The sequence below is a fragment of the Colius striatus genome, chromosome 12 (assembly GCF_028858725.1).
Source record: "Colius striatus isolate bColStr4 chromosome 12, bColStr4.1.hap1, whole genome shotgun sequence".
Taxonomy (NCBI): domain Eukaryota; kingdom Metazoa; phylum Chordata; class Aves; order Coliiformes; family Coliidae; genus Colius; species Colius striatus.
In genome coordinates this window covers 6,715,828-6,735,939 of record NC_084770.1, presented here as the reverse complement: position 1 = coordinate 6,735,939, position 20,112 = coordinate 6,715,828, and the positions used below count along the sequence as shown (strand labels likewise).

General features: G+C 50.9%; 1 protein-coding gene across 6 annotated transcripts in view; it reads right to left on the bottom strand.

Annotated features, from left to right (window-relative positions):
* RUBCN (rubicon autophagy regulator) overlaps positions 1 to 20,112 on the bottom strand; it is a 30,615-nt gene that overhangs the window by 8,820 nt on the left and 1,683 nt on the right. For 2 of the 6 annotated variants that reach the window (XM_062006093.1, XM_062006096.1), the window contains exons 1-13: positions 17,387 to 17,458; positions 11,066 to 11,219; positions 8,028 to 8,111; positions 6,912 to 7,071; positions 6,643 to 6,749; positions 5,915 to 6,052; positions 5,544 to 5,700; positions 4,813 to 5,361; positions 2,803 to 2,898; positions 2,515 to 2,630; positions 2,028 to 2,232; positions 1,577 to 1,678; positions 710 to 784 (exon numbers count right to left, since the gene is read on the bottom strand). In XM_062006093.1, coding sequence (XP_061862077.1) covers positions 710 to 784; positions 1,577 to 1,678; positions 2,028 to 2,232; positions 2,515 to 2,630; positions 2,803 to 2,898; positions 4,813 to 5,361; positions 5,544 to 5,700; positions 5,915 to 6,052; positions 6,643 to 6,749; positions 6,912 to 7,071; positions 8,028 to 8,111; positions 11,066 to 11,219; positions 17,387 to 17,424 — 1,981 coding nt within the window. In that variant the 5' untranslated portion in view covers positions 17,425 to 17,458. The other 4 variants (XM_062006097.1, XM_062006098.1, XM_062006095.1 and 1 more) reach the window with 3 other exon arrangements.

Genomic DNA, 20,112 nt, shown 5'->3' with positions numbered 1-20,112 from the left:
GCCAAACACCTGACAGGAGAGAACAGCAGCAGCCCATGTAGGCTGTTTCTGGGCTAAAAGCAAATAGAGAGCACATGAAGGTCATTTAAACGCAGCCAGCAGACCAGAAGGATTATCTAGTAGTACTGTAAACAATAAAAACACTAAGCAAGACCTGGCTGCATGTAATGCTGGTGTCCAGGGCCTCAAACAAACTGGCTATGCCCTGTCTACTCTCACTACTTCTCCCTCTAAGACTTCTTTCTGGAAGGATTCTTCTCCAAGTCAAGTCTGAGCAGGATGGGAAGGGTTGGCTGTGCTTCAGATCAGAGCTACAGTATGTCAGCTCTGCCAAGTCAAGGAGGAAGACACTCCCTAAAGCACCTGGGATGGAGACCTGGTCCCACACTGTAGAGGACTCTGCTCTCTTCCAGCCCAGATTCAGACTTCAGCAGCTACAGAGCCACAAAACCATGCCATAGGCCTGCTAAGCCCTACCCCAGGCAAGACAAGCCTTCACAACAGGTACCTTCACCACACAGCAAAATGCCCTGGGGGATGGAGCCCAGGGCACAGCTCCTTTGCCTCCTCTCTGCTCCATCCTGCCACAGCTTTTCATGTTGACATCTGGATGATACTGTTTACAGTTCCCAAGTCAGGCAGACTTCTGAGAAGTGTGCACGTACACAGACACACACACCTTGCACACACACACACTGCAGGGTACTACCTGAGAACAAGGAAGCCATTGACACTGAGAGGCCGTTGTTGGACATTTGAATCAGGTTAGATCCATCGTTACCATCTGTATAACACGGTGATGACAAAACAGTTGACTTCAGTCCTTTGGCCAGGCCAAAGAGAAAGGGCACAATACAAGAGCAGCACTCATATGAAAGAGGCCCAGAAGTGGATTCACACACCCCAATGTGGGCTTCAAAACTGAGCCCAAAGTCTATCCCTCAGGGACTGAAAGGAGAGCTCTGCTGTCAGTGGTCAAGAGATGAGAAGTTTATAGCTGAAGACTGAACTGCTGCATCTCCTTCTCAAAGTCAGCGAGATGGAGGTACTGCTGAGAAGTCAGTCACCCACCCCAGAGGATGAACAAAGCTCTGAAGGAAAGGAATGCCCAGGGGCCCAGACAGCTCTCCTGTGGGCGGTAAGCTCAGCCACACAAGCTGCCAAGGGCACAGACTACAGGTATTACAAGTCAGGATGTGACCAGCACCCGCCACCACCACCCACAAGATAAGTGGTCAGAGCTACAGCTTCTTCTGCCTGGAGAGAAGAGCAGAATGGCAGCTTTCACACCTCTCTCCAGCTTTGACAGCCACTATGTGGACCAGGCAATGAAATGGAAACCACCTACTAGCCAGAGGCACTGAATGCTAGGAGGTTACAAAGGATTTTGAGGGAAAGTCGTGCCACCATATGAGGGAAACTGTTGCCCTGCTCATGCTCTGAGTTCAGCCATTTGTTTGGGAAAAGCCATCCTGAAGGTCAGAGACACACTCTTCTTCAGTGGGACTGACCTCAAAACAACCACACCAAGAAGTCTGTGTCTATGCAAGAGATCAACAGAGACATTTCCTCCTACCTCGGATCTCATATTCTTCCACATCCTCCGCGGAGCCAGAGTCAGAGAGCCACAGGGAGCCATGGGAGCTGAACTGGGACCCACTGTCTGTCACCACAACACCTGGGAGAAACACAACACAGCCAAGCCATCAGTGGAAGCAGTCTGAAGGGTCATTGGCAGCTAAAGGAGTAGCTGATAGCCAGGTATGGCTGGGGCAGGGAGGGATGGATATCAAGGATGAAAAACACTATGGGTTCAGAATGAAATCCTACTCCACAACTCAGCACCAGCACCACACAAGTGTTATCAGTGTCAGTCCCATTATGGCCTTCAACAGCAGCTGAGTTTCACAAACCTCTGCAGTAAGATTGTTTGCTACGAACGGGCAGGAAGGCAGGATGCTATAAAGACAGACAACAGACAGAAACCCACATCCTGTTAGCTGATGAGCCTGAACCACATCACTCACTGTCTGAGCCCATCTCCTGGCAGGTAGGGAACATGTGCCTGGTGCGGATCTGCTGCCGTCGAATGCGAATCTTTTGTTTCAGCTCCTGGATCTCCCTGTCGCTGTCTTCCTCCTCCTCCTCCTCCAGCTGCCGGCTCATCATGTTGCATTTCATCAGCTCAATGGCAGCGATCAGGGACTCCGAGATGCTGAAGTGGGCATTCTCCTGCAAGGCAAGAGCAAATGCATGCAAAATGCATTTGAAGACTTGGTAAAGCTGTGTTCCCCACCTGTGACAGGAAAGAGCTTATTATTCATGAAAGGTGGTAGAAAGACTTTAATCCCTGTCAACCCCATAAAAACTGACTCTTCTATGAGGACCTAGATAACTAAGGCCTTCTTAGGTACCAGAATACTCACAGAACACAAAGGGCAGCCTACAAAGTATCACCGAACTTGCAGTAAGATAAGTTCTCCAACACACACAGACTGCTGCTGCCTCCCTCACCTTCTCCAGGTCTGCACAGCTGCCAAAGTCCTGCTCAGAGAGATAACTGATGAGAGACTGCCCTTCTGAGGGTCTTCTGAACATCCCTTCCCCCGAGCTCAGGTACTGTCCAGAGTCTAGAAAAGCAAGAAACAAACCTATGAGGGAGTGACCTGCTGCTATCTTCGTGATAACAAGCCCTACCAGTGCCCAGAGTCCCACAAACAGGTGCCAGAAGCTGAGGTCACCGGAGCTGATGGAGGAGCCCGCACAGGAGCGAGCGTGCGGGCTGGGGCTGGCTGTACTCACCATACTCCATGTAGAGGGAGCTGGGTGTGCTCAGCTCACTGCTCTGGGTGGAAGCAGAGACTGGCCCTCTCCCCCCGCCTGGATCGCCATGGGACTCTGGAAGGGAAGATGACATCAGGCACACATCAGTGTCCTGGAGGTGCCCGGCTGTTGCACAGTGTGAAATGAAAGGGACTCAGCATCACACAGGCAGCCACAAATGGATGGGAAGCAAGGAGGGACATCTTCCTGCTCCCTGCCACAGCTGAGGACAAACCCAGGAGAAGACAAAACTAAAAGGGCATCTCAGGCAGGAGAGGAGAAGGGTAAAGGAGAAAAGCTCATGAGAGCCATGGAGCAGTGAAGTCCTAAGCCTTTCTCACAGCACCAGAGAACACAGCAGGCTCCAGCAAGTGCTTCTGCCAGCTCCTTTTTCCTGCTGGAATATCTCCAAGGGAAGAGTTATCACACAGGGCAAGAGAGCCAGGAGACAAGGGAAAACCTGAGCAGTTGAGGGATCTGTGGGGCTCCCAGTCCTGCAAAACAGCCCAGCTAACAGTAGAAGGAGGCATTTGAAGGACATGCTCTTGCTCACCTAGAAGCCAGGGTTCCCTGCACACAATCCTGGAGCCTGGGCTATAGTGCTCAAGGTGACCTACACAGGCTGTGGGCAGGTGTAAGTCTCTGGCAGGCTGAGCTGGTGGGGACTGCCAGGAGCTGCCCTGACCAGAGCCCAAGGTGCTGGTGCCCTGTAGAGAGCTGTGTCCCCGTGGAGCACCTGGCCGGGGCAGCTGTGTGACGGAGGCTGCTGAGAGAGACTGAGAATACCCTGACTGGAGTGGGACAGGAGCACACAGGGCTGGACATGGGGCAGGTGCCAAGTGATAACCTGACATGTCGAGCACAACAGAGGGGCAATCCCATCCTCTCAATCTCCTACTCCTCTTTGCTCCCAGCTCTCATGGGGAAATCTGCCCCAAGTCCAGAAGAGCACACAAGAGTCTGGGCTGTGGGTGCACACACAGCTGGCTGGGATGCAGATGAACTCAGCCAACATCAAACCTCTCTACATCACAGATCCACTAAATAAAAACAAAGTTGTTCAAGCACAAGCCTGTTTAACTGCTAGCCCTTGTTTGCTAGATGAGAGATGAAACCCCTTATGGATCTTGAGGCAGCAGAGTGAAGGGAAGGGCAGGGAACAGAGTTCAGGGACTCAGTGGCCAGTGCTCCTTAACGCCATGCAGCGGAGCTGGGTGCCCTTCTGGGTCTGGCCCACTGCTCCCAAAAACCAAGCTGGGATCTTCAGTCAGGTTGCATGCATAAAACCTGACCACACTTCAAAGCACCAGCTGGAATTCAGGGAAGAAAGAATTTTCTTAATGGACACTAATGGGTTGATGGAAATCCTGAACTCGATGCAATGATCGCTAATGAAGGGCTGTTACACTGGCTCCCAAACCTGCCACTGGATCTTCTATTATAATGGTGATATCCCTGAGGCCTCCTGAGCAGACAGAGGAAGAGAAGGGCAGCATTAAGAGAGAGAAAACAGAGACAGACTGGTTATAACTCAGCAAGGAACTCCTCCCATGAAGGCAGCACCCATGAGGCAGACTCCCACAATTTGGTTGTCCCCTCATATCCCAGTCCCCACAGCCCATGCATCCATCCAATCAAGAACACAAGAGGACCCAGCAGATTACCAGTAGGATGACAATCCTACCAGTAGGACAAGACCAAGCCCAAGCCCATGTCCCAGCTGAGAAAGGCCAGTGGGTCAGCAGGTTGGCAAATGCCCCAGCATCACTGTCATTTTCTAATAACAGAACAGCCCAGGGCATTCTGGGAAGCAAGATGTCAGCCCATCACTTCAGTGCAGAGCAAGAAAGCTAGGGGCAAAGACCAAACTTCCCAACTGCTTGCCCACTGTTCCACTCACCAACCTGACCCATGGGTTGGCCAGCATTAGCCTCCCAGTACCAGGGACTCCCACACCCCAAAGCCATCCCAGAAAAGCTGCCCCATTACCGTGCAACTTCCCCGAAGCCACATTGGTGTCAGAGTGTGAGCGCACGTGGCTCTTCTTGAGGATGCCCTGCGGAGCTGCCGACTGGCCCTCTGAGAAGCTGGACCGGCGCAACAGGCTCAGGCCCCTGCTGCCACCTCCGCTTGCTCCCTGCTCTCCCAGGGATGAGACTGAGTCCAGCTTCTGAGAGCTGCTGGAGGAGAAGAGTTTGGAACTACTGCTCTTGGTGCTGCTGGTGCTGGTGCTGCTGCATGCCCGGCCCCGGCGTCCCAAGTTCCCAATGGCCAGGTACTCTGGCCCATCGTTCACATCGCTCTGTGAGTCATCCTGACTCCCTGTACAGGTGTCCTCGCTCTGGCTGGTGGTACTGGAGCTCATCTCGCTGGTCAGAGAGAAGGGGTCTTTGGGTGATGGAGTGTGGAAGTGAGTGACAGAGTCAGGCTGCTCCAGAGGTGACCTGCCCTCGCTGAAGGAAGAGGACCGGGTTGACGGGCAGCGCTCCTGGGACTGACTGGCACTGGAGCTGATGGAGGGACTCACTGGTCTCCTGTCTGGACAGAGGCAGGAGCAGGATGTCATATACTCTGGCACAAGCAGAATACTCTATGGCAATAAGCTTGTGGTTTCACACTGGCATGCCCATCCACCAAGTACTAAGGCCAGGGATTTCCCTCCCATTGTGGGCAGAGTCTTTTCTGGGTCTATCCTGAGCTTCCCAGCCCACCCTTGTTACCTGCAAGGCTGGAGGAGACTGGATGGTGCAGGCTGGAGAAGGACCCAAAGCAGCGCTGCTGCACGCAGCCTGCAGTGGGGACATATGGGGATGCAGGGAGGGCAGTCAGGCTCTGACTCTTGGTCACTGGAGGAGGACTGTTACTCTTCCTGTTAAGCTGAAGAGAGGTGTCAACATTAATAAAGCAGCATTTACGGTGCTACGTGTCAAAGAAGCAGCAATGGAAAAGAATCAAGCTGCAAGCATCTGGTCATCAGCCAGCAAAGGATGCAGCAGCCCTGGGGGCAGGAGGAGGGGGAGGGAAGAACATGCAATACAGAAGGGAACTGGCTCTTTGATCATAGCTACATGGGCTCCCATTGGGAGATTACCAGGCTCCCAGTGAAATGGTCCAGGCAGCCCAGTGCCCCAGGAAGGTGGCTCTCCTGTCCTTCAGCACCATGGTCACACACGTCTCTTGTCCCAGCAGGACCTGATGTGCACACGGATGGCAGTGACGTGCCAGCCAGCTGAAAGAACACAGCCCCCATTTAATGAAGCCTCATTAACTGCTGTCCTCTGGGAAGCTTTGTGCAAAGAAAGCAGCCAGCTTTGTGCAAAGAAAGCAGCCGCTATTCTCCTCCTCTTGGGAGGGAGCAGCTGTCACAGGGCTGCACAGGGATCCCCTGGCATCACTAGAAAGAGTGGGCATCCAGGTGTCCTGGGGTGCTACCCGTCCCTTGGAAGGTGGCTATCCCTCATGATCAGGAAGCTCTGCTTGCTAGCCCTGAAGCCTGGGACTATTGGAGAGGACTTTAGAGGTGCCTCTTACAAAGAACAGGTCCTTAGGTCCTCATACTCAAATCCTCAATGTCAGTTAGAAGCGAGGTACCTCACTACAGGCTCCACACAGCCATTTTTCCCACCCTAACTCCTGTCAGGCTTATGCAGGCAGTGCAGAGACCAGTTTACTGCTCTCATCCTGTCAGAGCTCCTTTTGCTACTTCCAAGTCCAGAGCCCCATCCAAGGGTTCCATATGTTCACAAGACTTCATGTGAACAGCTGCAGCCAGACAGCATCTGAAGAGAGCCAGACAGAAAAGCCAGGACCTCAACTCACCATGGAGGTGTCAATCTGAGCCAGAAGCCTGGGGTTGTTCTGTTCAACAGCCTCCAAGCACTGCAGCATGGCCGTGACGTGGCCGTCACTGAGCAGGAAGGCAGTGTCTGGGGAGAGAAAACTGTTGCTCAGGGAGGTCCCTCTCACCAGCACGGTGTGACAATGCCAGCTGCTCACATGCAAACCACCTTTTCTGTCGTTCCCTCTCACTCCCACACAGCTTGGAGATGCCACCGTTATTTTTCTAACAAGGAAAAGGCCAGTGTTACCTGTGTAGAACTTCCTGATGTACTGCCGGTTCCCCAGGAGTGGTCTGAGCTGCACGGACAGGCAGTGGCACTGCAGGCTGTGCTGTAGCCACAGCTGCGCAATGGCCTGGTCCCCCAGGCCCTCGGGGTTGGGCTGGCTGCTCTCCTGCAGGCTGATGAACTGCAAAGGGACACCAGGCACAGGTTAAGGCACGCAGAGGCAAGCTGGGGACCAGGAGTTGTTCCACCACCTGGCTTTGTTTCCCCTGATAACAGCAGCTTTCCAGTGCCAGTCACTGTCAGCAGGAAGGAGGACAAGTCCCAGCAGCTCCCCAGCCACCAGGGAGGTAAAAGCACTGAGCAGGAACAAGGCTTCAAAGGTCAGCCAGTGACTAAAGTCCTCAGACTGCCACCAGCACGATGAATTTATATTGCACTCTCCCACCCATGTGCCCTGCCCCTGACCCAGAGGGACCCCATGCTCCCAAATCAACCTGACCCCAGTGGTAACAGTCACGTTAACTGACACGTTAACTGGGAAAGGTTACAGCGACACCTGAGCTGTTGCAACTTCAAGAGCTGGACAGAGAATGGAGTTACATCCCATGACCCCCAGCAGCGGGCTGGACATTGAGATCACCGGAGGTCAGCCCCTTGCACCACTCCATGGTGGGGACCAGGGATGTCTGTAAAAGGCAACCGAAGACCAGGAGCATCCCCACATACCATTGGTCTGCACAAGCCAGAAACAGGAGAATCAAATGCATAGTGAAGCCACAACCCAGAAATGGTACAGCCCAGACCATGAGAGATTTGCACAAAGGCATGAATCACCCCTGCAGCCACACAAGCGCTGCTTGTGCCGGTTCCCTTGGTGATGCCCGCTGCACCCGGCTCAGCCGAGCTAGAGACTGGCTTGGGAGAAATAAGCACATAATTGTCTCAGCCCAAGCCATGCTGAGTTCCTGGGATGTGGCTTGTACACAAACACACAGCTGCTTCAGCCTCCACATGCCATGAAGCCACTTCATCCAACAGCCAACAGCCGAGGTGCCGCTATCCCACTGGTGAGGCTCACTGCCCAGCTTCCCTCTCCCCTCGCCGCTGGGTACACAAAGTCATCCCACCAGAACTCACCTTCTCCAGGTGATGAGCAGAGCCTGGACTCAGCCAACGAATGTCCTTCACAAACTGCCAGTAATCCTTCTGTCTGCAGCACACCTGTCCAGGACAGCAGCAATTAGATACCACCACCCAAATCCCAGTTGAATGGCAACGTCTCCCATCAGTCCCTTGCTACCAGGACAGAACAGCCTCTAAACCTGGCAAGATGGGCCAGAAAATAGAGGAAGAGCAGAAATGATTTACAGAGGAAAAACAAAGCAAGTCTATAACTGCTTTGTAGATAAAGTGATCAAGTTAAAAAATGCTGTAAGTTGTCTCTTGCTCTCCCATGGTGACCTCTCAGTTATTGCATCCTAGGGTACATTAAGAAGAGCATAGCCAGCAAGTCAATGGAGATTCTCCTCTCCCTCTACTCTGCCCTAGTAAGGCCACATCTGGAGTCCTGTGTCCAGCTTTGGGCTTCTCAGTTCAAGAGTGATAGAGAACATCTGGAGAGAGTCCAGTAGAAGGCTACAAAGATGATAAGGGGACTAGAGCACTTAATGAGGAAAGGCTGTGGGACCTGGGGCTGTTTCGTCTGGAGAAGAAAAGACTGAGGGGGGACCTTATCAATGCTGAGAAATACCTAAAGGGTGGATGTGGAGAAGTTGGGGCCAGTCTTTGTTCTGTAGTGCCCAGTGACAGGACAAAGGGTAATGGACATAAGCTGCAACTCAAAAAGTTTCACTTAAACACAAGGAAAAACTTATTTGGTGTTGAGGTGAGGGAGCCCTGGCACAGGCTGCCCAGGGTGGGTGTGGAAGCTCCTTCTCTGGAAGTTTCCAAACCCGCCTGGACACGTTCCTGTGTGACCTGATCGAGAGGAACCTGCTTTAACAGAGGAGTTGGACTTGATGATCTCTAGAGGTCTCTCCCAACCCCCACCATTCTGTGAGTCTACAATTCCATCAGCCCACAAGTGACCAGATCACATATGTCCAGACAACTCTCCATACTATGGAGACAGGAGAGGTCCTGGGAGAGATGGGATATGGCACTGAAGGGCTCCCACTCTTTCAATAAGAATCCTAAAGGCCAACCACAGGTCTGCCAAATTCAAGGTCAACCAAGTTCACATATCACCATTCCCTTTCCTGCCACAGCAGGACCTGGAGGAGGGTCCTGATGCCTCAGCACTGCAGAGTCAGACCTCAGCAACAGGACATGACAAGCAATATGGAAACACAACCCAGCAAAACAAGCAACCACTGCTGTCTGATGCAAGCCACCCCCACAGACACCAGCACAGCTAAGTACCCCAGAAATTTGGTGCTGCACTTCTGCCAGCTCTTTGTTGCTCTTTGCCTCAGCTTTATTCAGCCAGGCAGTTATTTTTTCTTAGTTATTCTTCCTGTTAAAGAGGAACTGTAGTAGAGTGGCTGTTTTCCTCACCATCTTATCGGGTGTAAACACAGCCCAAAATGTCTCTCTTCAACAAAAGGATCATTTTGTTTTTTCCATCTCTATTTCCTCTTTCACAAGACTTGGAGGAATAGGTTCTACTTCGTGGTTCATTTGTCTGAGGGAGTTGGTTTGGTTTTTAAGACTAGAGAACTAACATGGCAATTTTAGTCCTCTAGATTGAATTGGAGTTTTCTGGATAAATAAATAAAATTCATTCAAAAATGTAAAAAACTCTGACCCTGTTTTTTTTTTTTAACATGCACATGTGGAATTGTTTTCATCTTTATTTATTTCCAGTTGTAGGAAAAAAGTTGATAAGAAAATAAGTAAAAAGAAACGTTTTGCTGGAGTAACTATGAGAAAACTGCAGTTAGGAAGCTGTATTTTTGCAGACCTCTCTTTACAGCTCTTACACTTCGATTGGTGTCACACATGCCCAAGCAGAGGAGACACTTCTAAGTAAAAGAGCTGCCTTTGCCTACAGTAAAAGCATTGAGGAAGTCCATGCACTGTCCTGCTTTGCAGGTCTGGCATGAACTGTTATCAATAGACAGACAAATATAATCATTCAAATCTCACTTCCTGAAGCCTATTAAGAGTGTTGTGTATCAGAAGGGAGCACTGCTCTCCTCACATTGAAAAGGTAGCTTCTCTCTCTGCAGATCTGCCGAAGAAGGTCTCTGGTCTGTGCCACTGGGAACTAACAGAAATAGAGCAGCACCATGAGGAGTGCTGACTGCAAACTTAATAAATCCAGGGAGCAAAGCATCCTGCTGGGACAACCTGACAGCCTGGCTCTTCCTGGAGGCTTATCAGCACTGCATAGGTGCAGGGTCTTCCAGCTCCTGGATGCTGCTGGCTTGTGCAAGCTGCCTGGAGCTCCCCTGCATGGCTCTCTGCTCTCTCCTCTGCATGGCTCTCTGGGTGGCAGAGCCACTCATGACAAGCATACCCCCAGGCATGCCCTGCAGACTTGCTTCAACTTTCCATTGTAAATTAATTGTGCTGGCAATTGCAAACTGAAGGGGAGATCTTCAGGCCTCTGCACACAAGTAGGAAAGATAAATTCTTCCAGGCAGCGATGGAAGGAGGCACGGATTGGTGAGCAACTGCAAAGCACAAGGAGAGCCTGGAAAGAGAGATCCCATTCACGCAGGGAGCGGATCTGGCTGCCAGCTCCTGTTATTAACATGGCTAAACAGAGACTGTAAAGACACAAGGTTTCTCTTGCCAGACCTCACTGGGGAGTTGTCCAAGAGCGGATGATACGGGGCTGACTCACTGCAAATGCAACTTTATCACTTGGCTGCAGCAGGAAGAAAGAAGAGAGGGGCTGACCTCAGCACAATGGACTCAGGTACTTAGCAAAAACTACACTGAAGGTGGTGAGATAGAAAGAACACACATCCAGGTCCCTCTGATAACCACAGCACTGGCCAGGCAAGCTCAGTCCCTTGCTTCGCTCATTTCCTACACTACTGTAAGCATTGTACCCACTCCATGCTAGCACTGAAGGAAGCCACGACAGACAGGACTGGCCCACCTGCTCATGGCAGACACCAAAGCTGCTGCAGACAGATGGTACTGCTGGCAGGACACAGCCCTACCTTGTCGTGGATGAGCCCATGGTAGAGGATGCTGTGCATGTCTCTGCAGAGCCGTTCCAAGCCGCCATACTTGGACCAAACATTCGGGTTGCTGGTGGACACCAAACCTTCAACTGTGGTTTTCAGGTTGCCTAGCAGCTTCCAATGCTCCTTCCTGCAGAGGAACACAGCAAGTTCCATCAGCTACACAGCAAGAGGAGCTTTACAACTTGATCACACTATTGAACTCTCTCCAAGGAGACTCTGGTCAGGCTGCAACTTTTGGAGGTACAGAAGGTAGCAACAATGAGCCTGAGGCAAGCAAGCAAGCAAGCCTTGAAGCAAGCAACAGTGAGCCACCACCGACACCCTTCCATGGTCTCCCATGCAAGGTTTGTGGGCAAGACGCCATATTGTAATATTAGATTCATATGGTGACTGGTAGCCACCACCAATGTGGTCTCATAGAACAGTCTGATGGCTCCTGAAATATACCACTTGCTTAGTACAGGGCAACAAAGCTAGGGGACCTCTTTCCAGCCAGCCTCTTGCCAATTTCACTCACATGCTCTATCAGAGACTGGTCAGAGCAGCAGCCCATCAGGAGTACAGCAGCTGTAAGGCAACAGTGTGATGTCCACCACATCCAGTAGACACTGGTCATGTGCACCCGCATTTACAGACAGCAGCACTCCCCAGGCTGTGCACACCACATTGAACACTCCAGCATCATCACCGTGCAGAAATGCCCCACTCCAAGGCTGGTAACTCTTCATCCGCATTTCCATCTGTACAGCACCTCAATGGCCCCTGAACTGCTGGTAGGCACAAGCTGACTTTCTTGCAAAAGCATTCAGCATGTTTTGGACAGAGATTAGCAAATTGAAGGTGTGCCACTGCAGAGAAGTAACATCATTTGTCTATGCAAAAGCAGTTTTGGGGAAGGAAGCCCTGGATGACTGAGGTCTCCACTTGAACTGCTTGACAGTGTTGCCAGAGGAACAGCAGCTGTCAGAGTCATCAGTTTAGACAGGAGCTACTCTCTCAGAAGAACAGCAACATTGCAAGTCATAGCTGTGAGCAAATGAATTTCCAAGGCAGGAGAAAAACAAAACTACAAAAACATTTAAAAATGCTCTCATTTTCCTCCCTTGTGGATGCAACTGTGGGCTACATGCTTCTGCAGCACCCAAAAAGTGGCACAGTCCCGGTATTTAAAGCTAAGCTTTTCCTGCCAGTATTCTCTTTCTGAGACTTGTTCACTATAGCCAAACTTATTAAGTGAACAAGAAAATCATCAAATGTTGGCTCTACTTCAAGCTCTCCCATTCACTGCCTCCACAAGATGTCCCCAGGGAAACCTCACAACTTCCAGTGCATATTTAAGCTTAAATCACACAAAAGCCAACTCATCCCACCAGCACAACCTGTCACCTCGACAGCAGAGCTCTGAACCAGAGCTGCAATGCATATAGATGTATAACTTTATGGTGTACATAGACTGACAAGCACTGTCAGGGTTTTATTTCAGGAGAGACTGAAGAAAAAAGCACAGCTATAAATCAAAGGCAGCTTCCTGAAGGAGATCTGACTTAGGGAGACACAGAAAACTGATCCAGATTTTCTGAATTTATGGGCTTTTTCCATCCTTGTACTGAGGGGTGCAGGTCTTTGACCAAGGATCAGCGACACCACTCTGGCAGTGTCACCAGTCCCTGGTTAAAGAGCATCTGCAGCCATTGAGATCAAAACTTCACCAGCTCCTCCTCAAGGTACTTGTAACACTCAAGAGTTAGGAAACGCAAGTGAAAGCTCTGTCATGCCACTGATCTTCCAAGCCAGTGAGTCAGGGGAACTCCCTCCTGTGTTATTCAATGCTATAAAAAGCAGACAACGCACAGAAGGATGTGGGGGCAGGACACGCAGTGCCTTTCCAAATGAACTGTCTCATTAAAGGACTTGTGCATCTCCCAGACGTATGAAACCAGGATCCAACAGAATGGAGTCACAGCTCCCTCCTAGCACAAGGAAACTAAAGTTAACCAATCCTTGAACAAAGTAACATTAAAATGTTAAAACATTAAATTCAGAAGCACAAAGGGAAGGAGCAACACAGTAGAAGCATCTTTGCTGAGGTGATGCAGAAGTAACCAAAAGGGAATTAACTCCCTGTATGGCTGTAAGAATCCTATGGGACTTGTTGACCCAAAGTAGTTTACAAGTTGACCCAAAACACAGTTGTTTCTGAGACAGAATATGGTGTATGCTGAAAAGCATACAGAGACATGAGGTTGAAGAAATGAAGACCCATACAGCTGGCTGCAGGTGGCAGGGAAATTGAATGAGCATAGCTAACCACATTTCAGCTTGGACCAGACTCATGGGTTAACCCTGAATTAGCAGCAGGGTTTGCCCCCCTCTCAGTGACAGAGCCTGAGCTTGGGCTGCCAGGAGTGACAGGGAAAGCCTGAGTCCCAGCCACCTTCAAGTTCCCTGCTTCAGCAGGTGTTCAGAGCAATATTAAGAAATTTGCTTGTTTTTTCCTGAACATGGAAAACTCTCCATTGCTAGTGCTAAAGAAAGCCTGACATGGGCTAAGGACAATTCATATCTTATCATGAAAACACTCCAACTTAAAGGAAGGGCAAAGTGAGCAACACACCTGAGAGGTCACAGTGCACAGGTAGAGCTTCCCCTGCAAGAACCACCTGTGCTTTTACTCTCCTGTTCTAGCAGAGCCTGGTTCTCCCAGGCAGAGGGGCTGAGGGTGTTTGCAGGGGTCAGCATTGGTGGAGCACTGGTGAGACCTGAGCCATATCCCTCTCTTTGCTTAAAGATGCCAATTTTAACCACCCAGTGATGGGTCTCCTTGCTTTACCACCACAAACTGTATCTTCAGGTCCAGCAAGATTAATCCACCATCAGGAATTGTCCTAAATATAGCTGAACCTTTTGCACTGGAGTGATAAAAGACAAGATCTGGCCTTGGCGCAAGAAATAGCTTAATGCTGCTGTGCTGACAATGACAGGGAAATGCTGCTTGCTCCCCCAAGGCCTCCTCAGACCCTCCATGCCAGCAAGGGTAGGAACTTCTCTTGGTACAAGTCAGCAAAGGTGACTCACAGCAGGGACAGGGAACCATGCTGCTGACTCAGGTGAACTTCTTCATGTAAAATAAAACCAAACCCTAGTTACTTTCCAAAACAGAACCGCACAGGTGGCTAGTATTCGGGGCTGGGGGGGGGGAAGGAAAAAGCAGCTCATCTTTCTTGCAAACATCTGCTGTGTGTCTCTCTGCTCTGCAGGAGGCATCTAGCAATGGCTGCCTCAACAATGTCTTCTACCTGGAGGAGTCTAGATCCTTCTTAGCACACTAAAGAAGTCAGGCTGCGGATGTCAAGGTCATAGAAGGTCTTCCATCAGATCTCCAAGCACATTCCTGTGCTGGCTGTCAGTTCCTCCAGCAGACCCTGAAGGCATCACATAGCCCAGTGCTGCACAGTCTGCTCCCATCTCACTGTCCCCCGATCTCCTAGACAACCAGCAGCCCCTTCCCTGGGCTCCTTCGCCTCCTCCTCCAGCAGGCTCAGCATGCTGGGAAAAGGGATTAAAAGAAAGGCAGGCTTCATGAATTCATCTGCAGTCATGGGGAGTGGCTGACGAGGCAGAGGGAGCCAGAAGAGCTCTGCCAGCCCAGTAGGTCAGCCCTGCATTGCCCAGGCAGGGACAGCCAAGCAGAGAAAGCAAAACAGAGAGTGGTTTGCACTGGTATAAAACAGGGGGCACAACCACAAAAGGCACTCCCAGCAAACACAGTCCAGCTGCTTGCTAGAGCACTCTCTGAACTGTCAAAAGCTGAGGGAAGAAAATCTGGACTAAAGATGTTTTTCAGTTTTCTCCCTGTACAGCAGATAGTTTTACGTGCTCATCTTGGTGAAGTCTCCCACAAGCAGATAACCTCAACCTGTGGATACAGGATACTGTCTGTCAGGCTTCGATCTACACAGCTTGTGACAAACATACAGTGAACCAGAGGCAGTGACAGGCAGAGCAGACCACCACAGCAGTCCACCTTCCTGGGAGCAGCCGTTCACCTTCCTCCATCACTCCCATAGGGACCCTCTCCTCTGGCCCTGCTGTCCCTGGAGGTCTTGCCAGTGCTGGGGATGAAGGCAGCAGCAATTTGCCAACCTGCTCAGCTGACCAACACCCCCCCAGGACTGCTGTGTCCTCCACACCACCTGCCCACCACTTTCAGACACCAAGAGCCCTGCTCTTTGCCCACTGGAATGAGGGCATTAACCTTCCTGCCACACCTCGACGGATATCAGCATTACAGCTCCCAGTCCCGGATGCATTTCAGACCTGCTGCCTAGGAGGGGAGACAGCAAAACCCAGCACAAGATCCTCATTTCCCTCTCCTGCACTGGCAAAAGCAAGGACTCTGTCAAAACAACTTTTGCATCTGCATTTCCCATGAACTATGAGAAGACAGATCTGTGACCTCTATTCTATCCCTATCAGTCACAGCCACAATCTCTAGTGAAGTGGCAGCTCACACTAAACCATTTGCACAAAGGACAATGAGGCTGTGCAAGTCCTGTGCTGAGACTCTCTCCAGTGCATTAGTGATAACCAGGAGAACAAGCAACTCCCCCACCATGTGCCAGCACGGGAGGGGACGATGCCCTCCTCATCCTCGGGGGAGTGCTGGGGGTGGTACCACGTCAGCCCTATTAGTCACATGATGCTAGAGTCTGGTAGTGTGGGACTTGCATTTGCAAAGGCAAGAAAACGCACAAAGACGATTCTGGAAAGAAAAAGAAGTGAAAGCATTCAATTCCTTTTACTTTTCTGGACCTTCTGTGTCTGAAGCATTAGCTAAAGATGGAGAACAGCTTGAACTGTGCAAATCTAAAGGCAACTCAAACCCGAGCTACAGCTTTAAATATAGCAGTAGCATTTTCCTGTCTGATACTGCCATCAGGAATGGAGCAACTAGCTGAGCCCCTCAGATAATGAATGCCTCTCTTCCTTATCAAGTTTCAGCTGCTCCCTCCTCCCCAGTCAACATTCCCATTTCCATCCAACATCCACTCCACATTTTTGAGCACCAAGGCAAAACCGATGTACAAAGCAATAGTTGACATATGAAAAAACTGAAATAAATGGGACTCATCATCAAAACACTTCCAGGAACAACCTCTGCTGCTTCTATAAATGCAACCAAGAAATATCGTGGCTAAAGCATAAGCAAAGACGATGCAGGTGAAACCACCAGAGCATGGCCATTCTCACTGCCAACCATGTGCACACACACAGCCTCGCCTTCAGAAACAAAGAGAAGTTGAAGATTTCTTTTCAGCACCTAGAAGGTGGATGCTGCCTACTGCCAGGAGGGTGAGGAGACACGATCCATAGACAGCAAGCTGCAGAGCCACCAGAACACACACACCACGGCGTCAGGGCGGGATGGTTTCGCCCTTAAGCCTAAGGCATGCAGAGCTGAGGCTTGGCAGCTGCTGTTCTGCCCACGGCTGACAGAGAGCTGTCACCTCCACCATAGTGGAGACAGAGTATCAGGTATTGAGGGCACATATCTGTGGCCATCACTGTCCCTCCAGTGGCCAAGACACTTCCTGGGGCAGGGAGCAGAGTGATACACTGGTCCTGGGAAGACAAAACCAGCTTCACAATTCTTCCCCACCAGAGACTGAATCAGGGGCAGCATCGATCCCCACCAGGTATGGGGGCTTTGCTTCCTCCCACGTCCTCCCCAAGTACCACCGCATCCATGCCTTCGTTCTGAGTGTGCACTCACGCTGTCAAACACTCCCACGCGAGCATCTGAGCTCCCCAGGGGCACCCACACATCCCCGGCGCTTCCCAGGCACCCAGTGCACACTAGCACTGCTGCCACCCGTGTTTCTTGCACGCACATCCCCTGCTCTGTGTCGTGTCCTAAATAACTTGCACACACACCATCACGCTACGTGTACGTCCCCTTTGCACGAACAATACCTTGCCCCCGCGCGTCTTGTCCCCGGTGGCAGCACCCGCCGCGTGCCCCTCAGCGCACACACGCTCCCCCCACGCCCCCGACACACACACGCAAGCAGCGTGTCCTGCCCCACCGCACATCCCGCACGTCACGTCTCCCACGCGTGTCCACGCAGACCGCGTCCCCGGGTACATTCACAGCTACCTAGCGCGTCCTGCCCCCGCAACACACGCACCCACCCAGCGGCGCGTCACACACCTGCACCCGCCCCTGCGGCGCGCCGGCTCTCCCGCACACCCGCGGAGCGCGCGTCACGCCGTGTCCCCCACGCGCGGCCCCACCTGCTCTCCGCGCGCCCTTCGCGGGGCCCGACCTCCATGCCGGGCGCGCGCGGCCCCGCCGCCCACCGCCGCCGCCCGCGGCCGCCGCGCCACCGTCACGTGGGGGAGCGAGCGCGCGCCCCGCCCCGCCGCCGCGAACTCCAACTCCCGAGGCGCACGGCGGGAACTACAGCACCCGGCACGCACCGCGCCGAGCCAGCGCCGCCGCCACGGCGGGCCTCCGCCCTCCGCCGCAGCCCCCCTCCGGACAGCCAGGGCCCCGTGAGCCCAGGACCTGCGCACAGAGGTGAGGCAGGAGCAGCGAGCCGTCAGGTTTCCTGCCAAGCGCGGCTGATGGTGCCGCAGCGCGGTACCTGACACTGCTGCTGGAGTTACTGTCAGCCCTCTGAGCGAAGTGTTTGCACTGGGAATTACGTGGTATAGACCCACAAGAGTGGTGAGATAACCGCATTCCAGATCCTGCACCAGAGGTGATGAGAAAATTGTGATGGTAAGGGGAAAAAACCCCGTAGCGTCCCCGAGGGACAGCTCTTGCACTGAATGTACCAGCGGAGACACTGAAGGAGAGGTTTCTGTTGCCCATAGTAAAGAGGATGTGAGAAATGTTGCAGAGTTACACGTACTTTCCACTAAAAGGCCGTGAAATGAAACTTGAAATCAGTGATGCAGCTGCCATCAGACTTAAGAATAGTCGATGACGAATTATCATAGGAAGCAAAACCCAGATACACCTCCAGAGTCTGATGCCTCATAAATCAAAGGTAGTTGTTTGCACAGTGGAAATTTCCCGTAACTGTTACTTTTAATGATAAATATATGCTGCTTACTGATGCTTCATCCATGAAGACGCACTCCTCGACCTGACACTTTCAGTGTGGCTTATTTTACTAGTACAACACTTGAGGGCACAGAATACTGCTATTCTTAAAACAATAATAGCAACACACTTTTTATAAGGTGCTTCATTAAGAAACCAGGACTCTCCATACATAGTAATTGTACAGAAGCTCTGGAACAACAGCTTCCAGCATCGATGTCAGGCAGCCAGAAGTTTCCTTGCACTGAGCTTACTGCACTGACTGCACAGGTTGCAAACACTGGGGGTATGTGGCATGCTTGGTATCAGGACATCAGACCATGTGACAAATCCTGCAGTAAAAATATTGGAGAAAATGAAGTCATCGGTGATGACTACTGTAATAATCATTAGAGGATCACGCCTGGTGAGATGGAGCATGCAGATGAGCCTGATAGATCTAATTTAGCTCCTAAATCTGGAGTTGCAAGATTCTTCTAGCTTCACAAGTCAGAAATAGCAAGGATGTTGCTTAGCAGGGATTTTAAAATGCCTTTTCTTCAGAAAAATCTCCCCCCTGCTTCATTGTTTTGCTTATGTTCCTTATACACTGTTCACTTACCTATTGGCAATGCCCAGGCCAATTTAGAGAGTGTATTAAAAAATGATTCCATCAAAACTAAGGCTGATCTCCCAGAGCCTGTAGTCACACACAGATGTATTCGCTTCTGGGACTGCCCTGAGACTAAACTGGAGACCAATCCTCCAAAATCTGAGGAGTACCAGCAGAGGTCAATAATTGTAAGCATCTGAAAGGATACATGTATCCTTTTGCTGAACAGCAGCAGAATTTGGAACCTCGCAGGCCTGATTGCTGTTTGGAGAAGTTTTGGGTAACAAAGTTATTGATTCAAGGTCATTTGTTTACTCACTGAAAGTACCCAAAGAGAGGGAATACCCTAATAACGGGTTACTGGGCAGCCAAGCTGTGAAGTCACATTTTTGTGAGGAGACGACTAGTCTGGGAAAGGTCCAGGATGGAATCAGCCCCAAAACTTACTATATAGCCTGTGGATGCTTTAGGCACACTGTATCTTCTTGCAGTGCACATAAACTCAGCAGAGCTGCAGTCACACAGGGCTTTATACAGTTAAAGTACCAGGTCTTTCTGTCAATGCCACACAGAAGCTTAGTCCATTGGCTAGATGCCCTGAGCACCAGACAGAAACCCAAGAGCTGATGCTGGCATGGTTGCATTCCCAATCCCCACGGTGTTTCTGACATTCTGAACCCAGAAGAAAAATACTCTTCAGGGTGAGAACTTTTGCCTGGTTTTGTGTTGTGCTGAGCAGCAGCCGGGTGGTGTCCTGTTTGGATGATAAATGCCATTCGTGGATGTGGCATAAGCTGGATTTTGTCTGATTCTCACCCATCACAAGGGCAGGCAGCACCTGCTGCCTTTGCAGTTAGCAGATAGGTGTTGCGTAAACAAAGCATTTGTTTGTCAGTGGGTGAAACTTTGCCCTACAGCGTCACAGCTATTTGGTTTAACATGTTTTTTTGAAAAATACATCTTCTGACACCTCTATTATTAGTAATTTTTTGTAATCTGGCAATATTTGCTTTAGAAACGCAGCCTGGCTTTGAGAACCTGAAGTCATCGATCAGTTGTCATCAAATCCCACCTGTCATCTGGAGGAAAAGACATAAATTATGCAATTGGCAGTTCCAGGACTCCAAGTCTGAACTTAGGTTGTGTATGGGGAACACAGGGAAAATGGGGTAGAACTCACAGGGTCCAGCAACAAGGTCCCAAGTTCCTCCAGCTTAAAGGGAAAATCTCTCATTAGCTGAAGGTATCCTAGGATAAAACCAAGCCATTCTCTTCCAGAGAGTAGAAGGCAGCAAGAGGAATACCCAAGGGCATGTT